Here is a 17,741-nt window from a genome sequence, read left to right as displayed (position 1 = left end):
CCCCCTCCCCGGCGCCTAAAGGTAACCTGCCCGGCGGGTGCCTAACCCTAATGTCCCCCGGGGGTCCCTAAACCTAACCCAGACTGTGGCAAAGCCATGGCTCCTGATGGATGTTCTGTAAATCAAAACCTATGACCAGGTAAGATGGTACCAGTTATTTTGAGGAAGGGTCATCAAGATCCAGTTGGACAATGTCACTGCAGTAGCTTAATTAATTTACTGTAGAAGAGGGTCAATGGTGCCTTGTTTCGAGGCAGATCAATAGGATCATGATAGGAGCTTAATATTGCAATTATCGCAGCTCTTTTTCTGGGCAGCAGATTACTCACAAGCAGAACTTTCACTATAGGTATAAAAGATGTTCACTCTGAAGCCTTTTAGCAGATTGTGGACAGGTAGAGTCAGCCAGAAATCAGCAGGATGGCATTTGGGTTGAACAACATGGTGCAGCGCTTCTGCTCCATGACAAGGTATCTCAGAGCGTTTTTGGTAGAAGGTTCCTTGGTGTCACACAGCAAGCACTCAGACTTCTCACCGAAACCCGGCACTGTAAGTTCATCGGTTGGCATGTTTCCATTGGCCAGTCTTCCCATTGGGTACATGTGGTGACAACCTAGTATCTGTGTGATGGTGTTTACCCTGAAGCCAGCACTCCATGGGTGCTGCCATCTTGCTTTGGTCAGCTGACTCCAGATTTGTTCAGTCCCTGAGGAATTACTTTTCACATGTGCAACCAATGACTGTCCAGAGTGCCTATTTAAATCCCTCATTTGCACTTGCTCATTGCCAGTACAACTTGTATCTTACTTGTTCCTGGTTCCAACGTCAGCCACTTTGCCTTCTAACTCCTGTTTCTCCTGCGAGTGCTCATGTGCACATCTCAGCATGCAGTTACAGCCTGATTATACCAGCATGCAGCTACAGCCTGCCTATCCCAGCGTGCATCTACAGCCTGCATATCCCAGCGTGCAGTTACAGCCTGATTATACCAGCATGCAGCTACAACCTGCATATCCCAGCGTGCAGCTACAGCCTGCTTATACCAGCGTACAGTTCCAGTTGCAACCTGCAATATCTCAGCATGCAGTTACAGCCTGATTATACCAGCATGCAGCTACAGCCTGCATATCCCAGCGTGCATCTACAGCCTGCATATACTAGCGTGCAGTTTCAGCCTGGAAATACCAATGTGCACAACCAACTACAGTCTGCTAATACCTATGCACAGTACCTGTTTCAGCCTGCAGGCTATCAGCATTATATACAGGCTTCTTCTGTTGACTGCACATATCTCTAGTATTTACTATATGGACTGAACTCATATCTACTGTTCCCCAGGGGTTAAAGTGGGCCAGAACGGGCCGAAACTCCATTCACCTTACCTGGCCACAGCATGACTACAAGCATTGATGCGGGCCATGGCTGTCTGATTAAGAAAGAGAGGAGAGAGACTTGCCTGACCGTCACGCTGCCCATATCAAAAGATGCAGTGAGTGGGCAGTGCTCCAAAGAGTGACTCACTTGGCCGGGCCCACCCTCCCCAGTGAGTCCCCCTCCCTAGTGAGTCCCCCTCCTACTGCTCTGGCAAAATGGGAAAGAGATGATGCAGTAACGCCATAGAGCGTCTGTTTCTCCTGCCATGTGAAGAGAAAGCGCAATGAGAGGACCCACACGGACGCTGATCATCATTTTTTCTTTAAAAAAGACGTGAGTCTGTCTGTGTATGTCCCTGTGTGTACTTGCTGTGGAGTCCAGGCAGTGGGCATTTGTATCGTTAACGTTGTCTGTGTGTCATGTCACAATTGAAGTCTGTCTCATCTTATTAGTGGGAAAATACTGGTTATATTTTTTCCAATTACAACGCCTTGCTATAATTATCAGCAGCTGGTATTCAAAAAAGTGTTTTCAAAACACTTTAAATGTCACACACACACACACGCACACACACACACACACACAAACTTAGACAAGCAGCACATTCATACTCATTAGTATTTAATTTACTCAGGGTGTATTGTGCCCATGGTATCTGGTTTGTTAGCAGTTCACCATCCCTTACAATGCAGTTCTAGGCTGCCACTTGAATAAAAAGGGGGAGGGGATAGGGGCGTGGCATCTGCCAGGTGTGCAAGGAGGGGAGGGGCTAGGGGCATGGGCAAGAAGGGGAGGGAAGCTGGGGGGGGGTGAGATACACCTCCGTGTTCCAGAGACTTGAGCATTTCTCATATATCTATGTTCTAGGCTTCAGTTAGTGTTACCACCATTGCTGGGTAGCACCCCAGTTTCTCTGCCTTGTATTTGTTAAGTTCTTCATCCTGTTCTTTCATTCCATAGGGAGAAGCGTCATACATTCACCTAGCTTCATTCACTCCAGCTCCAACCAGACCTGCCCAGTAGTCCCAGTACAGAGCCCAAATCAAACCTTGAATCTGACACTTGGGACATCTTATACGAGGAAGACTTTATACAGTTGAAAGTTTGAAACGCGTTGGTGGTTATGGGGACTTGTTTGCTGTATGTGACCTGATGCGGAGATGCTAAAAGACCAGGAGAGAGGTTGACTACCCGGGAATAACATCCATCCTTTCTTGCTGATCATTGTGCCTTTGAAAAAAGGCCAAATACGGTACTAAGCTTATCCCCCTATCAGTGTTTTTATGTTTGTTGATATGTTAAATAAATAATAGTTTTACACTATGAGAGGAAATACCTTGTTTTTTTAAGGAGGAGCATAAAAGGAGTTCTGGTATACATTTGGAGGAGATACTGAGGATTATTTATAATTTTCTGCTGATACATTGGCCTAATTCAGGTTTCAAAAGGGTACGCAGTCTAGACTATTATTTCCTGTATATGAATTTGTTGTAAACTATTAATTTGCACTATGAGTGGTTCACGTTTTGTTTTTGAGGTATTGTGATAAATTACCTGGAGAAGAATTACAGTCAGAAGAGGATTGAATAACAACTATTTGGGAACACCCTCATCCAAGTATATATGTTCCAGAAGGTCTGAGTAACTCCAGCACCCAGAAAAAAAGACATTTGGGACTTAATAGATTCGATCCCTACGTCTATCCCAATTTTAGAAGCGCTAGTTCTACCTTTCTATTTTCTATATATACTCTTCTTAATATAATTGTTTTAAATATAAATTGTAAATTTGAATCCAAATTTTAATAAAACATATTTTTGTAGATATTCAGATAAAAACAGTCAAAACAAACAATTGTTTGTATGTATGTACATATAAAAAAAATGGCAAAGTAAACTTATAAATATTATTACATGTAATCAAATAATGAGGGAAAACAGAACTGTGATTAATTACACAGCCCAACTAAAAAAAAATCTTGTTTTGTTGGCAAGGATATTTGAATGAATTTAAGGTACGAGGGTTGTCCAAAAAGTAATGCCTAAATGCTCATAACTATAAAATAATATGCAACATTTATTTAAAACTTTGTTAGTTTGTAGTTTAATATGTCTGCTAGCTATATATGTATTTTTGTTTAGGTAGTCCAAGAAATACCATGGAATCCAAGATGAAACAAAGAGCCATCACTGAATTTCTGGAAAAAAAAGGCTGCTGTGCTACAGAAATCCACAGAAGACTGAAAACAGTGTATGGTGAGCATACAATTGACTATAGCAATGTCAGAAGGTGGATGAAGTTTTTTCAATCGGGAGAATCGTCCATGTGCGACAAACCTTGTGGTGGCAGACTATCAACTACAGTGACAGCAGAGAACCAACACAAAGTCGATGCCATGATTCAGAAAGACCGTAGTGTGACCAGCAGACCATCAGAGATATCAGTGATGAACTTGAATGTAGCCATGGCACTGTAGAAACACTAATTAATGATTTGGGATATCGTAAAGTGTGTGCTAAATGGGTTCCAAAGCAATTAACCAAGGATCATAAGGCCCAGAGGGTGGAAGTGTGCAATGACCTTTTGACCAACTTTGAAGCCAACCCTGAGACGTTTTTGAAAAATGTAATTACAAGAGATGAGACCTGGGTATTCCTTTATGACCCAGAAACAAAGGCCCAATCAAAACAATGGAAACACCCAAGTTCACCTAGGCCAAAAAAGTTAAAATCACAGTGATCCGTAAACAAAGTTATGGTCATATTCTTCTGGGATTGCCGAGGAATCGATTGCTTGGAACCAAACCAATCAATCAACAGTGATCGATACATTTTACACTTAAGAACCTGAAAGAAGCCATCCGCAAAAAAAGGTCAACAATTCCACTGTCAGATGTCATCTTACACCATGACAATGCCAGACCTCACACTTCGATGGCAACATCTACGGCCATTGCCAAAATTGGGTGGGCAATAATGTCACATCCATCATAGAGTCCTGATTTGGCCCCTTCTGACTTTCATCTGTTTGGCCCTCTCAAATACTGTCTCCGGGGTCAACATTTTGAAGAGTTAGAGGTTGTTAAAATCGTCATACGTTCCTGGGTCAAACACCAACCACTGGAATTTTTCCAAAGTGGATTCATAGCTTGGGTTGAGAGGTGGAGAAAATGTTTGAGGGCAGATGGTGAATATTTTGAGTAGAGTCATTCTGTTACTAAGACTTCAAAGTATTTGCTGCAAATTTTCAAATCTGTATCTATAATAAACTTTTAGTTGTGAGCATTTAGGCATTACTTTTTGAACAACCCTCGTACTTTGGAGCTGCTGAATTAGAGTAGTTTTTCAAATTGGCTGTAGTTTTTGAGATAATGGATACCTCAAGTAAAAGGGAACTTATCCATAACGTGTGTATATGGGAATCTATCAGAACATTCTAGAAGGTGAGACACAAATATTCTAAATGTTCACTTCCCGTTCATTCTAGAATATTTCTTCTCTGTATATAAGTGATCGGCCACCCAACCAGTAGTCAATTGACAGTAATCACTCTAATATGATTGGCAATAAAATGAGGTTTGATCAGTGTTATCAGATACTGAGTAAAATACTATTCTTAATTAACTTAATATACAGTAATTCTGAGCTATATACAATTGGATATACATGAAAGTGTGGTTACATTCACACTGTAGGGTTCTATTACTGTGATAAATATTAGTATTCATGCAAATGAACTCTTATTAAAGCACAGTATAGTCCCTTCAAACAGCAAATTTTTGAATCCTCAATCATCTCATCATTTGAGTACAGCGTATTGAGGGTTTACCCCGCAGCTAATTATCGCGCTGATCAGGATTCAATTAGCGGGGATTTCACACGTGGGTGTCCCCGAGACCCCGCACGCGAGTCCCTGCTGTCAGACTGTACCTCGTACCTCATGTAGGTGCGAGGTAAAATCCGCGTGAAGCTGCCCTATTCGGCCTCGCGCGAGAGGGTATAACACACTGATTCCGCAGTTCTCGCGGAATCAGTGTGTTCTCGCGCGGGAGTTCCGTTCTAATGATGCGGGGAAAAAGCTATTTCATTGAATAGCTAATCCCCAAGTTGCAGTACTTTTGCCTGACAATTAGCCGCGGGTGAAACTAAGAGTTTCATGCCCAACATCCATGTGAAAGTGCTTATATGGTGCAGTTATGTACCATTGTTTAGAAATATTAGCACAGCATATGTTTATATACCTTAATGAGAATTTTCTGTAGCAGTGCACTTGAAAATGTTCACTTGAAAAATAACAATGATTTGTTCAGCTTTCACAAATGTAGCTTAGTGTTGCCAAGCAGCTGTAATCACAATAGTCAGATGTTATAGAAGGAATTTAATTAGCTGTTGACATTAATACCTGCAATCACAGTAAACCATTGATATAAACTTCTGCTTAATGTGTCAGAGCAAATAGAATGCAATGGTTAACTCCAAGGGCTAAATGTAATAGGTTGCAATCTTATGATGCTGCAGGGATTAATGCGATTCTCCCCATTTTTTTAAAGTGACATTCATTTTAAAGGCAAAACCAAGGTGGTTCAGCCTTTAAAATAATTGTCACTTTAAAAATATGGGGAGACTCACATAAATCCCCACAGCATCGGAAGATCGCAACCTATTACATTTAGGACCTCATTCAGAGTCGGTCGTTGTGGCCACTCGGTCGTACTCCACCGATGTTCGCTAAACTGCGCATGCGTAAAATTCTCAATGCGCGTGCGCAAACTAGCTATTATGATCAGAAATTGCTCTCTCCTTGAACACAGCCAGGTCGTTAGTTTGAATGACAGGATGAGGCGTTTGTGGGTGGTAACAGGGGAAGGTGCTTGTGAACGGGAGAGTGGAGATCCGAACGCAGGCGTGCCTGACTATGCAAATGGCGTTTTATGGGAGTGCATAATTAACTAAGTAGTGTCATGGCACATGTGACATGGGAGGTTTTTACACTGACTTGATTGTAGTGCTTAAGAGAGGGTATGGTCAACCTTAAGCTCTACGAACAGCTCTGATGGTTCCTGATGGTCTTGATTAATCCTTATATGCCCGAAGATGATGTGTAATGGGAACGAGAAGGGGGCGTATTTTTAGTCTTACGGCCGCATCCTCCCCTCGCTCGTCCAGCTAACAATCCCATCTTAATGACGCAACTTGCGAGCGCTTCATTTGCATATCCGGACCCTTTTACCTTACGACCAAGCGGCCACAATGACCGACTCTGAATGAGGTCCTTAGTTCCAAGTATCCAAATGGTATCATTTTAAATAGCTGAACACTCTTACATATCACTCAAATGGGTTATGTACTCCCGAATTTTGACTTCCAAAATATTGGTAAGAGGGATAGATTGTAAAAGTATAAAGCATTATAGTGTCACTAATGCAGAGTTTTCCAAACTCTGCCATTACTGTCCAGGTTTAAAGAATATCCATGCTTGAGCGCAGGTGACTTAATTAGTGTCTCAGTCAATTTGATTTAACCTGGACGGGTATGAAATACCAGCGGCTCAATAGGTTCAAATCCCAACACCGGATCCCTGCACAGTCAAGTAAGTATGCTATCCCTAACTCCCCCCCTCCCCCAATCCACCCTTTGTGGTGCCTAACCCTAACCTACCCCCAGTGGTGCCTAACCCTAACCCCCCCTCCCCGCAGCATAAATTAACCTGCCCGGGGGGTGCCTAACCCTAATGTTCCCCTGGAGATGCCTAAACCTACCTCTCCATCCCTGGGGACACTGCAGAACAGTGTGCTACTTACCTCTGTCTGGGACGTTCGTCATTCCATTGTTCAGGATGCCGACGCCAGTATCCTGATATCATTCGGGATAGTGGCGTGGCCATTTTGCCAGCAGTCAGGATTCGGTATCGATATATCAACAGCCAGTATACCGTCCATCAGCATTTTAACTAAATCCTGATTTAACTATGTGGACTCAAGCATGAATATCCTTAAAACATGGACTGTAATAGCAGAGTTTGGGAAACTATAAATTTATGCTCTCTCACTTCTGCTGTCCGGTTGTGGGCCTGGTCAGTGAACAGCCAGATGACAGTGTATTAGACTTAGAAACTGCTGTGAAGGACAAAAAGATTCATGCTTCTACTTTCGGAAACTATAGTACAATTTCCCTGTTGTTTATAACATTGTAGGACAGGATTGTACCTATTCCCCAGTGAGAACGCGTGCAAATTAAATGAAGAGACACCTGTACAATGATTTAAGGTAGAATTCTCTGGGTAAACTCTTATACAAACATTCTAGTGGTTTAGGCTCATGGGTCATGCTCATGAACAAATGTGGACCTCCCATGACACACATTTCACCAGTGTTGCTTGTTCACAGATAGTCCTACAGTTTTAGTTTCCCTATAGTTGGTCTAGACATTTTACTTCTGTATATTTTGTATACACTTTCTTAAGTCTTGTGTGGAAATAATTCACTTCTTTCTACCCTTGGAACTTCTGTCAGATGTACCTGTTGCCTCCGTTAACTATGTTTCTGACCTGCATCAAACACAAAAAGAAGCCATCTTAAAGGCATGTTATGGGAGTGTCATGGTTGTGTAAATACACGCCTCTGTGTTCTCTTTCGCACTAATATTAATATTCAGATTTCAGATTTCCCTGCTCATCCATTTTTAAATAAACACATATGAAATTTACATCATGGCCTAACTTGTCCTGAGGTTCCATTATTATTTGTTGGTCTCTTAAGAAGGGATCGGTATGGAATAATCCTGACGCTGGAAGACTGGCGGTTCTAATCCAGACAGGTAAGTATTTTCCTATTCACTAACCTAACCCCCGCTAACCCTAACCCTCCCTTAGGGGTGCCTAACCCTAACCCCCCTGTAAGTGCTTAAACCTTACCCCCCCTTCCCCTCAGCCTAAATCTAAGTCTCCTGGAGTGGTGCATACACCTAACCACCCCCCGGGGGTGCCTAACCCTAACCCCCCCTTCCCCTAGCCTAACCCTAACCCTCCTGGGGGGGTGCCTAACCCTAAGTCCCCCCGGCAGCCCCTAATCCTAACCCTCCCCCCCCGTTGCTGTCCGGGTCCGGTGCCCGGCTTACCTTCGATCAGGATGCCGGGCATCAGGCTCCCGGCGTAGGTAAAATGACAGGCGTCGGGATGACGCCTGTCATTAGACCCTTGCCGAGATTAGACAGTGAGGATGCCGACGGTCGGCATTTAGACCGTCAGCATCCCAACTGCATACCCTTAAGAATATGTGTCCCTAAGATCTTGGTACTGAAGGGTTTTTGACTTAGTGGTGAGAGCTTCATTTGAGCAGATAACCGTGCAGTTTTTAGAGAGCTTAATTGAGAGGTTACCAAACTTTGCTATTACAGTCCAGGTTTTAAAGCTATCCATGCTTGAGTACAGATGGTTAAATCAAATTGACTGATTTAAGTCACCTGTGATCAAGCATGAATATCCTTAAACGTAGACTGTAATGGTGGAGTTTGGGAACCCCTGGCTTAATTGGATTTATTGGGTTTGGGGAGTAATTTGGTGATCATCCTTAGGGACATGTATCATTATTTACAGTGATCTGAGACTTTGTAAAATATACTGTGCTCCTTTCCCACCACTCTGTCACACAGCCTTGTGCCTATTTATTGGCTGTATGCACAGTACGATATTAATAACCTTCACTGTATAGGTGTGTTTTGCCAAAGGCCAGCAGTTCCTTTCCCACTCACTTGATACATCTGGCAATTACATACACTTTAGAATTTGTTACATTACTAATTTTTCTATTATTTTTATTGAAAAAAAATGGAGGGGAACATAAAGTAAGAAGGGAGGGGAACACAATAATATCCAATGGGGGAGCAGGGAAGAGAAGGAGTGAGAAAGATATGCTAGCACATTCTCATCACAAAATACACCTTATAATGCAGATTGGGATTTAGTTATGGATGCCGGTTCAAGGAAGCTGACCGAGTTGGAAAGGGGATATCTGCTAGTCAAATTCTGTGAAGAGCATTTACTCATCGTTAACATATTTATGACACTTTAGCCACTTAATTATTGGGAACAAGGCTTAAGTGGAATTGGGGACACCTTAGGTCTCCAAGTTAAAACTAAGTTGCATTTTGTGTTCATTTTGTTGATGGGAAGGATGTTAGGACCAGTTTTGCATCATTTGCCAAATGGTCTAATTCTGATGAGAGAGTAGATCCAGGACCTGACTAATGAACTCAAACACTCCTGCCCATTGCAGTTGTATCAATACCAAATTTACACCTTTGCCATGCCATCATCAAGGGACACCTAATCTCTTCCACCACTCCCGGGTCTTTTGGAGGCGGAGATTGTGATATGCTCACTCTCTCTCAGCGGGACACTGATACTTTTCACCATGGTGTATGCTCATACAACTGAATTAAAAGGAAGATAAAGATACCTTTTGATGCACATCGACCACCTTGCATAGGTGAGTAGGGTTACAATATTTGTAATGGTTTAATTAAGTAGCCAACAATATTACACAAGTATCTAATTTCTCTTTGATTATATGTTACCTTCGTGATTAAGAACATTGGTCAAAAATAAGAGAACTGGTATATAGAAACACAAAGAGACCTTTACATGCCAGATTACCACCTAATATAGGTGATTGTGTATCTTTTGTGTATAGAAGCACACTTCACATCATCCCCGGAATTACACCATTGCGCCTCTTTTCATTTTCATGTGTTAACATAGAGGAAGTGACAGGATAAGTCATCGTCTATGCAAGATTGAGAGGACACACTTATTTTAAGTATAAGTGCCTTTTTGGTCTTACTCATTGGTTTTATATTAGTCTTTGCGGAGTCTGGTTAGGTGTATCATGTGTAGCAACTTAATATACATTTATGTGAGGTTAATGTATTTGGGCATATGGTAGGTAGTAGCAATCAGGCCTTCCCACTGGTCATTGTTAAATTTCATTTAATTGGAGGATTTTGCGATTAAGGGGCCTATGTATCAAAGCTTCATGAGAGATAAAATTGTGAGAGATAAATCACCAACCAATCAGCTTCTAACTTACATTTTTTTAGGCTGCATTTGAAAAATGACAATTAGGAGCTGATTGGTTAATACGTTTTCTCTCACAATTGTATCTCTCATCAAGCTTTGATACATAGGCCCCTAAATCTGGGTTTGATAAGAAACAATACCAGACTTAAAATACCTCCTTTCCCATACTCTCTAGTGAGTCTGACTAGCAAAGGAGACAATTGCATGGCGTGGTTGTGCCTGTCATTTCTTCGGTCCAATACCTAAATTGCATATACTTTTAATAAAGTGATGCTGGGTTGTTAAAGATTTCTTGTATTTTTGTAAAAGGCAATACATTTACTGCACGGAAAAGGTAATTTAGTGGAATAATACAGATAGTAGTAAGTGCTACTGTCCTGTTGCAGACTTTTATTATATCTGATGCTAATGCCATTAACGTTCCTGACATTAGGCTTCATATGTTTAAGGATCCATATGAGGTCTTCAATGGGAAAATCAAGATTTATGGCTCTTTCTAGGTATATCTAGGGTCTCTGATAAGAAGGAGGTGGAGATATTTAGCTTAGAACAAAATACATTGCTGAATTGTTCTGAAATGTCATGAAGTGTGGGTAGATATGTCTCCGGACTAGAGATGAACAGAAGGATGTTGTCCGCAAAAAGATACAATTTGTGTGACATGCCCTTAACACTGATGTTCTTAAACAAGGAAGAACTGATTTTATCAATGGCCTAAATGAAAATCATCATGGAAGGGGTAAACCCTAATCTTGTCCCATTAGAGATGCTAAATGGGATGGATAAGATCACAATGGTGGCCTATGGATCATTGTGGAGTGCAAGGATTAACTCAAGATTTCATCTGGGTGTGTGGTATAATGGATTGACAGTAATTAGACTGACAGTAAATTGGTCAACACAGTCAAAAGGTCTACTAACAAATGGTTGACAGTGCAGAAGGTTGACATGGTTAAAAGGTCGACTGGTTCAAATGGTCGACACACAAATGGTTGGCTTAATATGCTGTAATACTGCCTGGTGTGTCTTTAGATGCCACCATCCTTTGCACCATTAAAACTTCCACCAGCCCTATGGCAGGTGCAGATTTTCCATCTGAGTATGGCCTCCAAAGTTGAGCATCTGTATGCACAACCACTTCAGCGATATGCCCCCGAGACTCCCATAATATCCCCATAAGACGGACCATATCTATGCATCTGTTTAGCCATCTCCTGGTCACCACCCAGGAACATCCAGCACTTTTCCTAGACATCTCTGGTACCATGCATCTCATTCGCAACAACGCCTTTGTGCATACCATCTGTGCTATGCTCGCTTTGTAGGAGTTTTTAGGGATTTTCACGCACATGCAGTAGCAAAGAATCGCTCAACTAAGTGATTATCAGCATTGCATGTAACTCTGAATCAGGCCCTTAGAGTTCTAGAGTAGTGCCAAGAGTGCTGATGTAGAGCAGGGTGTAAGTGATGAGGGACAGAGGAGTGCCAAGAGTGCTGTTGTAGAGCAGTGCATAAGTGATGAGGGATAGAGAGGAGTGCCAAGAGTTCTGATGTAGAGCAGGGCATAAGTGATGAGGGATAGAGTGCTCAGAGTGCTGATGTAGAGCAGGGATTAAGTGATGAGGGATAGAGTGCTCAGAGTGCTGATGTAGAGCAGGGCATAAGTGATGAGGGATAGAGAGGAGTGCCAAGAGTTCTGATGTAGAGCAGGGCATAAGTGATGAGGGATAGAGTGCTCAGAGTGCTGATGTAGAGCAGGGAATAAGTGATGAGGGATAGAGTGCTCAGAGTGCTGATGTAGAGCAGGGCATAAGTGATGAGGGATAGAGGAGTGCCAAGAGTGCTGATGTAGAGAAAGGCATAAGTGATGAGGGATAGAGGAGTGCCAAGAGTGCTGATGTAGAGCAGGGCATAAGTGATAATGGATAGAGGAGTGCCAAGAGTGCTGATGTAGAGCAGGGCATAAGTGATGAGGGACAGAGGAGTGCCAAGAGTGCTGATGTAGAGCAGGGCATAAGTGATGAGGGATAGAGGAGTGCCAAGAGTGCTGATGTAGAGCAGTGCATAAGTGATGAGGGATAGAGAGGAGTGCCAAGAGTTCTGATGTAGAGCAGGGCATAAGTGATGAGGGATAGAGTGCTCAGAGTGCTGATGTAGAGCAGGGCATAAGTGATGAGGGATGGAGGAGTGCCAAGAGTGCTGATGTAGAGAAAGGCATAAGTGATGAGTGATAGAGGAGTGCCAAGAGTGCTGATGTAGAGCAGGGCATAAGTGATGAGGGATAGAGGAGTGCCAAGAGTGCTGATGTAGAGCAGGGCGTAAGTGATAATGGATAGAGGAGTGCCAAGAGTGCTGATGTAGAGCAGGGCATAAGTGATGAGGGACAGAGGAGTGCCAAGAGTGCTGATGTAGAGCAGGGCATAAGTGATGAGGGATAGATGAGTGCCAAGAGTGCTGATGTAGAGCAGGGCATAAGTGATGAGGGATAGAGGAGTGCCAAGAGTGCTGATGTAGAGCAGGGCATAAGTGATGAGGGATAGATGAGTGCCAAGAGTGGTGATGTAGAGCAGGGCATAAGTGATGAGGGATAGATGATTGCCAAGAGTGCTGATGTAGAGCAGGGCATAAGTGATGAGGGATAGAGGAGTGTCAAGAGTGGTGATGTAGAGCAGGGCATAAGTGATGAGGGATAGAGGAGTGCCAAGAGTGCTGATGTAGAGCAGGGCATAAGTGATGAGGGATAAAGGAGTGCCCAGAGTGGTGATGCAGAGCAGGGCATAAGTGATGAGGGATAGAGGAGTGTCAAGAGTGGTGATGTAGAGCAGGGCATAAGTGATGAGGGATAGAGGAGTGCCCAGAGTGGTGATGAAGAGCAGGGCATAAGTGATGAGGGATAGAGGAGTGTCAAGAGTGGTAATGCAGAGCAGGGCATAAGTGATGAGGGATAGAGGAGTGCCAGGAGTGGTGATGCAGAGCAGGGTGTGAGTGATGAGGGATTTCCGTACAGGTTGTGCTACTTAAGAACCATTTTCTGGGGTAGATCAAGTCAGTAGTTTTTGTTGCATGAAGTTTCAATCAATACAGTTATTGGGGAAACAACAACCATATCCACACAGAGGCCCTATTTAACCATTATGAAGCTGTTTGAATATTAAATGTGGTTTTATATCATGGAACAAATGTATTCTGCTATATTTGTAGTAAACACAAAAGATAAGATAAAAGAGATGTGCACCTGATAACGGGATTCTCTGCTATTTTAAGGGAAGCCTTTTCCCCAGCACCTGGCAAGGCAAAAAGGAAAGAGAGCAGCAGCAGCGATGGGGTGAAATCACCGGATAAAATGAAAAAGCAGGTGTCCAATGCTGGAGAAGACAGGGCGATGCTGCTGGGGTTCACAATGATGGTGCTCTCTGTAGTTATGTTCTTTTTACTCGGGGTTACAATTTTAAAGCCGTTCATGCACAGGTGAGTCACACATAGACACTGTTTTAGTTTATAACAATACTTTTACCCATCATATCATAGTGACATGTGAGTGATATTGTATGTCTATAATATGGCTGTTATTATCTGGGAAATATAAGCCAATTATGTATGTTTGTTTTGTTTTTTTATTGAGGCATCATAAAACAATTGTTAACAATCAAAAGCCCAATTATGTTTTGCTAATAATTTATAATTTATTTTCTATGAGGCACTCCATGGCATCCCTGATGTGTGGGTTAAGGTTTGGTCAGTTGAGCAGATAAAGGAAATGGTTGACATCCCACCAAAAGATGTATATAGTGATTACGTTTTCCACTGCTTGGGCTAAACTTACTATTGGTGACTATTGCAAGCCACTGATTGTCTGCAGTTTTGAATCAAAAGTTATAAACGGCAGCATTATTAAATGCACAACATGCCTGGTAATTGTCACGACCCTGTCTAGTTGTCACCTTTTTTGCCTTGAGACTTACCCCTGTCAGCTCCCCCATGGATCTGTGTGTGTAATTTGCCTGGGGGATTTGCTCTGATTATTGCACCTGGCCTCTCCTCTGTCTGTGTGCACTGCTAGCCCTGATTGGAATCGCAGGTGTGGTTCTGATTCTCAGAGCTGCAGAGATGAATACTCCCTCTGCATGCTGTGCCTTCCACCACTCAGAATGCTACTACCAGACCACCTGTCCGTATCCACCAATTGCTGCCAGACCCATGATATATATATCCTCTCCTGATAGCATTCTGGGCCTGAACATCTCGTCTTCCCGTGGTGTATGGTTCATGCATTCAAGTCTGTCCGTGTAACCTGCAACCTGCTACAGCAATCCCTGGCGCTATCCAGAAAACCTGTTTCAGCTGTACCTGGCAATCCAGTAAATCTGCTGGCAGCAACCCCCGGTGCTTCCAGAAAACCTGTTACAGCCAAGCCTGGCAATCCAGTAAGCCTGCTGACAGCAACCTCTGGTGCATCCCGAAAACCTGCTACAGTAATACCTGGCATCCAGACGTCCTGTTACAGCAATACCTGGCCTGTGCTCTGCTGCTAGTCCTACTCCTGGTTGGTCCCTGTCACTCTGTAAACCTGCATCGTGTTACCCTGCCTTGCTTCCTGCTGTGGATCAACTCCTGCCCCTGTTACCTACCTATTCCCTCCCTGAGCCTGCAAATTCCCAAACCTACCCATTCCTTCCTGAAACCTGTTATTTCCAATTATCCTGTCCAGCCTGCAAATTCCCAAACCTACCCATTCCTTCCTGAAACCTGTTATTTCCAATTATCCTGTCCAGCCTGCAAATTCCCAAACCTACCCAATCCCTCCTGAAACCTGTTATTTCCAATTATCCTGTCCAGCCTGCACCTGAGTTCTAGCCTTTGTCATAGTAATTCCAGATTACCCTGTTTAGCCCTCGTCTCAGCATTACCTGACTTCCCTTTAGCCATTGTCACATTCCAGTCCTGAATCAAGTTCCAAGCTCATCAGTTCAGTCCACGTTGTTCCAGAGTCAAGTTCCAAGCTCTTTAGTTCAGTCCACGTTATTCCAGTCCAGAGTCAAGTTCTTAGTTCATCAGTTCAATTCAACAAGTCTTCCTGCTGGTCCCAGTCCGGTCCCTCCAGTTCCTGTCATTTATCATCAAAGGCAGTTTTCACTGCTACCCAAGTCTTGTAAATAGAGCTATTTACATTATCTGTGATTCCAGTCATGCCGGCCTCCGTTGAAACCCGATCACCACCTGAGACAGGTAACTCGCAGACACCAATCATGACAGAATGTTCAGGCCCAACGATGGTGGCAGATCAAGCACCTATTAAGGGACTAGATGCTTTCCGTAACCTGGTCACCCGCTTGGATTCACAGGAGGCCGTACAGCATCAAGTGCTACAGCTTTTGAAAATCCTGAATAACCGGCTAGATGTTACCCAAACCTTACCTGAACCCCTAACTACCTTCCATCGACTGCTGGAACAGCTTCAGGCTCTACTCACCAAAATTTTTCAGATCATTCCTGAATTTCTTAGAGCTGCCTCTGTCTCGACTAAAACCTCTGCCTTGGAATCCCTAAGAAACAAGGATTCTTCTGAACCAAATACTGTCAGACATCATAGTTACCCACGCCCCAAGCTCTCTGTGGCCGAACGCCAGCGGCGCAAAGATTTACAGCTCTGTCTCTATTGTGGGAGTTCTGACCACTTCATTAAAGACTGTTTCCTTTGCAACTCCAGCAGTGGTTCTAAGTGTCAACGTCTCAGTGCCCGTTCCGGTCCCAGCCCGGATTCTGCCCGTTCCGGTCCCAGCCCGGATTCTGCCCGTTCCGGTCCCAGCCCGGATTCTGCCCGTTCCGGTCCCAGCCCGGATTCTGCCCGTTCCGGTCCCAGCCCGGATTCTGCCCGTTCCGGTCCCAGCCCGGATTCTGCCCGTTCCGGTCCCAGCCCGGATTCTGCCCGTTCCGGTCCCAGCCCGGATTCTGCCCGTTCCGGTCCCAGCCCGGATTCTGCCCGTTCCGGTCCCAGCCCGGATTCTGCCCGTTCCGGTCCCAGCCCGGATTCTGCCCGTTCCGGTCCCAGCCCGGATTCTGCCCGTTCCGGTCCCAGCCCGGATTCTGCCCGTTCCGGTCCCAGCCCGGATTCTGCCCGTTCCGGTCCCAGCCCGGATTCTGCCCGTTCCGGTCCCAGCCCGGATTCTGCCCGTTCCAGCAGGGGACTCCAGTTAGCAGCCCCAGGAGGGGGTCTCAAGTCTCGCGCCCCAGGAGGGGGTCTCAAGTCTCGCGCCCCAGGAGGGGGTCTCAAGTCTCGCGCCCCAGGAGGGGGTCTCAAGTCTCGCGCCCCAGGAGGGGGTCTCAAGTCTCGCGCCCCAGGAGGGGGTCTCAAGTCTCGCGCCCCAGGAGGGGGTCTCAAGTCTCGCGCCCCAGGAGGGGGTCTCAAGTCTCGCGCCCCAGGAGGGGGTCTCAAGTCTCGCGCCCCAGGAGGGGGTCTCAAGTCTCGCGCCCCAGGAGGGGGTCTCAAGTCTCGCGCCCCAGGAGGGGGTCTCAAGTCTCGCGCCCCAGGAGGGGGTCTCAAGTCTCGCGCCCCAGGAGGGGGTCTCAAGTCTCATGCCTCAGGAGGGGGTCTCAAGTTCCTGTTATCAAGGAGAAGTGTCTTGTGCTACAAAATCTGATTATGGTTCCTGTTCACCGTCTCCTGTATATATTGTTCCAGAAGATGACAATCTCTGTAGTCTGTTCTCAGCTTTGATTGTTGATGCTACTGTCTCTAGCTCCCCAGGACTCCTTCCAGTTCCATCAATTGGTCCGAATTCCGAACATCGGTCAGCTTCAGTTATTTCGACTCCTCATCAATCGGAGCATCCTCAAATTTCCTCCTGCCAGGCACCTGAAAGTGCTCCACAATCCTTGAACACACAGGATTCGTCAGATACTTCACCATGCATTTATTTTGATGGGGACTTAACTCAATACTATGCTGTATTGAAACATTTCTTCAGTATGATGAATTCTTCCCTGCCATGTGGAGTCAAGTCTACTAATATTGTAGAGTTTGTTATCTCATCTTTTCAAGGTAAAGCTTGGGACTGGGTTGCCCCTATTTACAACTCCAAAGATCCAATGCTTCAAAATATAAAGACTTTCAGTGAAGCTGTTGTCAAAGAATTTGGTCCTTACCCTGTAAACCAAAATTGTAGCGAAGTTCTCAGTTCCAAAATATTGTCCAAGCACTCTGTTTGTGCTACCAAGAATTCGTCCTCCACTCCTCTGAAATCTGAACAAGGTCAAGTTTTCAAGGGCCAGCGTGCCGAATTCCAGGCATCCCA

At 44.4% G+C, this 17,741-nt stretch overlaps 1 protein-coding gene across 1 annotated transcript in view; it reads left to right on the top strand.

The window, feature by feature from the left end:
- The window catches only part of KCNMB3 (potassium calcium-activated channel subfamily M regulatory beta subunit 3), a 43,037-nt gene that overhangs the window by 10,497 nt on the left and 14,799 nt on the right, over positions 1-17,741 (top strand). The window contains exon 2 of the mRNA XM_088452343.1: positions 13,714-13,917. Coding sequence (XP_088308469.1) covers positions 13,714-13,917 — 204 coding nt within the window. The remainder of the gene's footprint in view (positions 1-13,713; positions 13,918-17,741) is intronic.

Source organism: Taudactylus pleione, unplaced genomic scaffold, assembly GCF_031769625.1.
Source record: "Taudactylus pleione unplaced genomic scaffold, aTauple2 ptg000037l, whole genome shotgun sequence".
In the NCBI taxonomy this organism is placed as follows: domain Eukaryota; kingdom Metazoa; phylum Chordata; class Amphibia; order Anura; family Myobatrachidae; genus Taudactylus; species Taudactylus pleione.
Note: the sequence above shows the minus strand (reverse complement) of the source record. Positions and strands in the feature narration are given on the sequence as shown.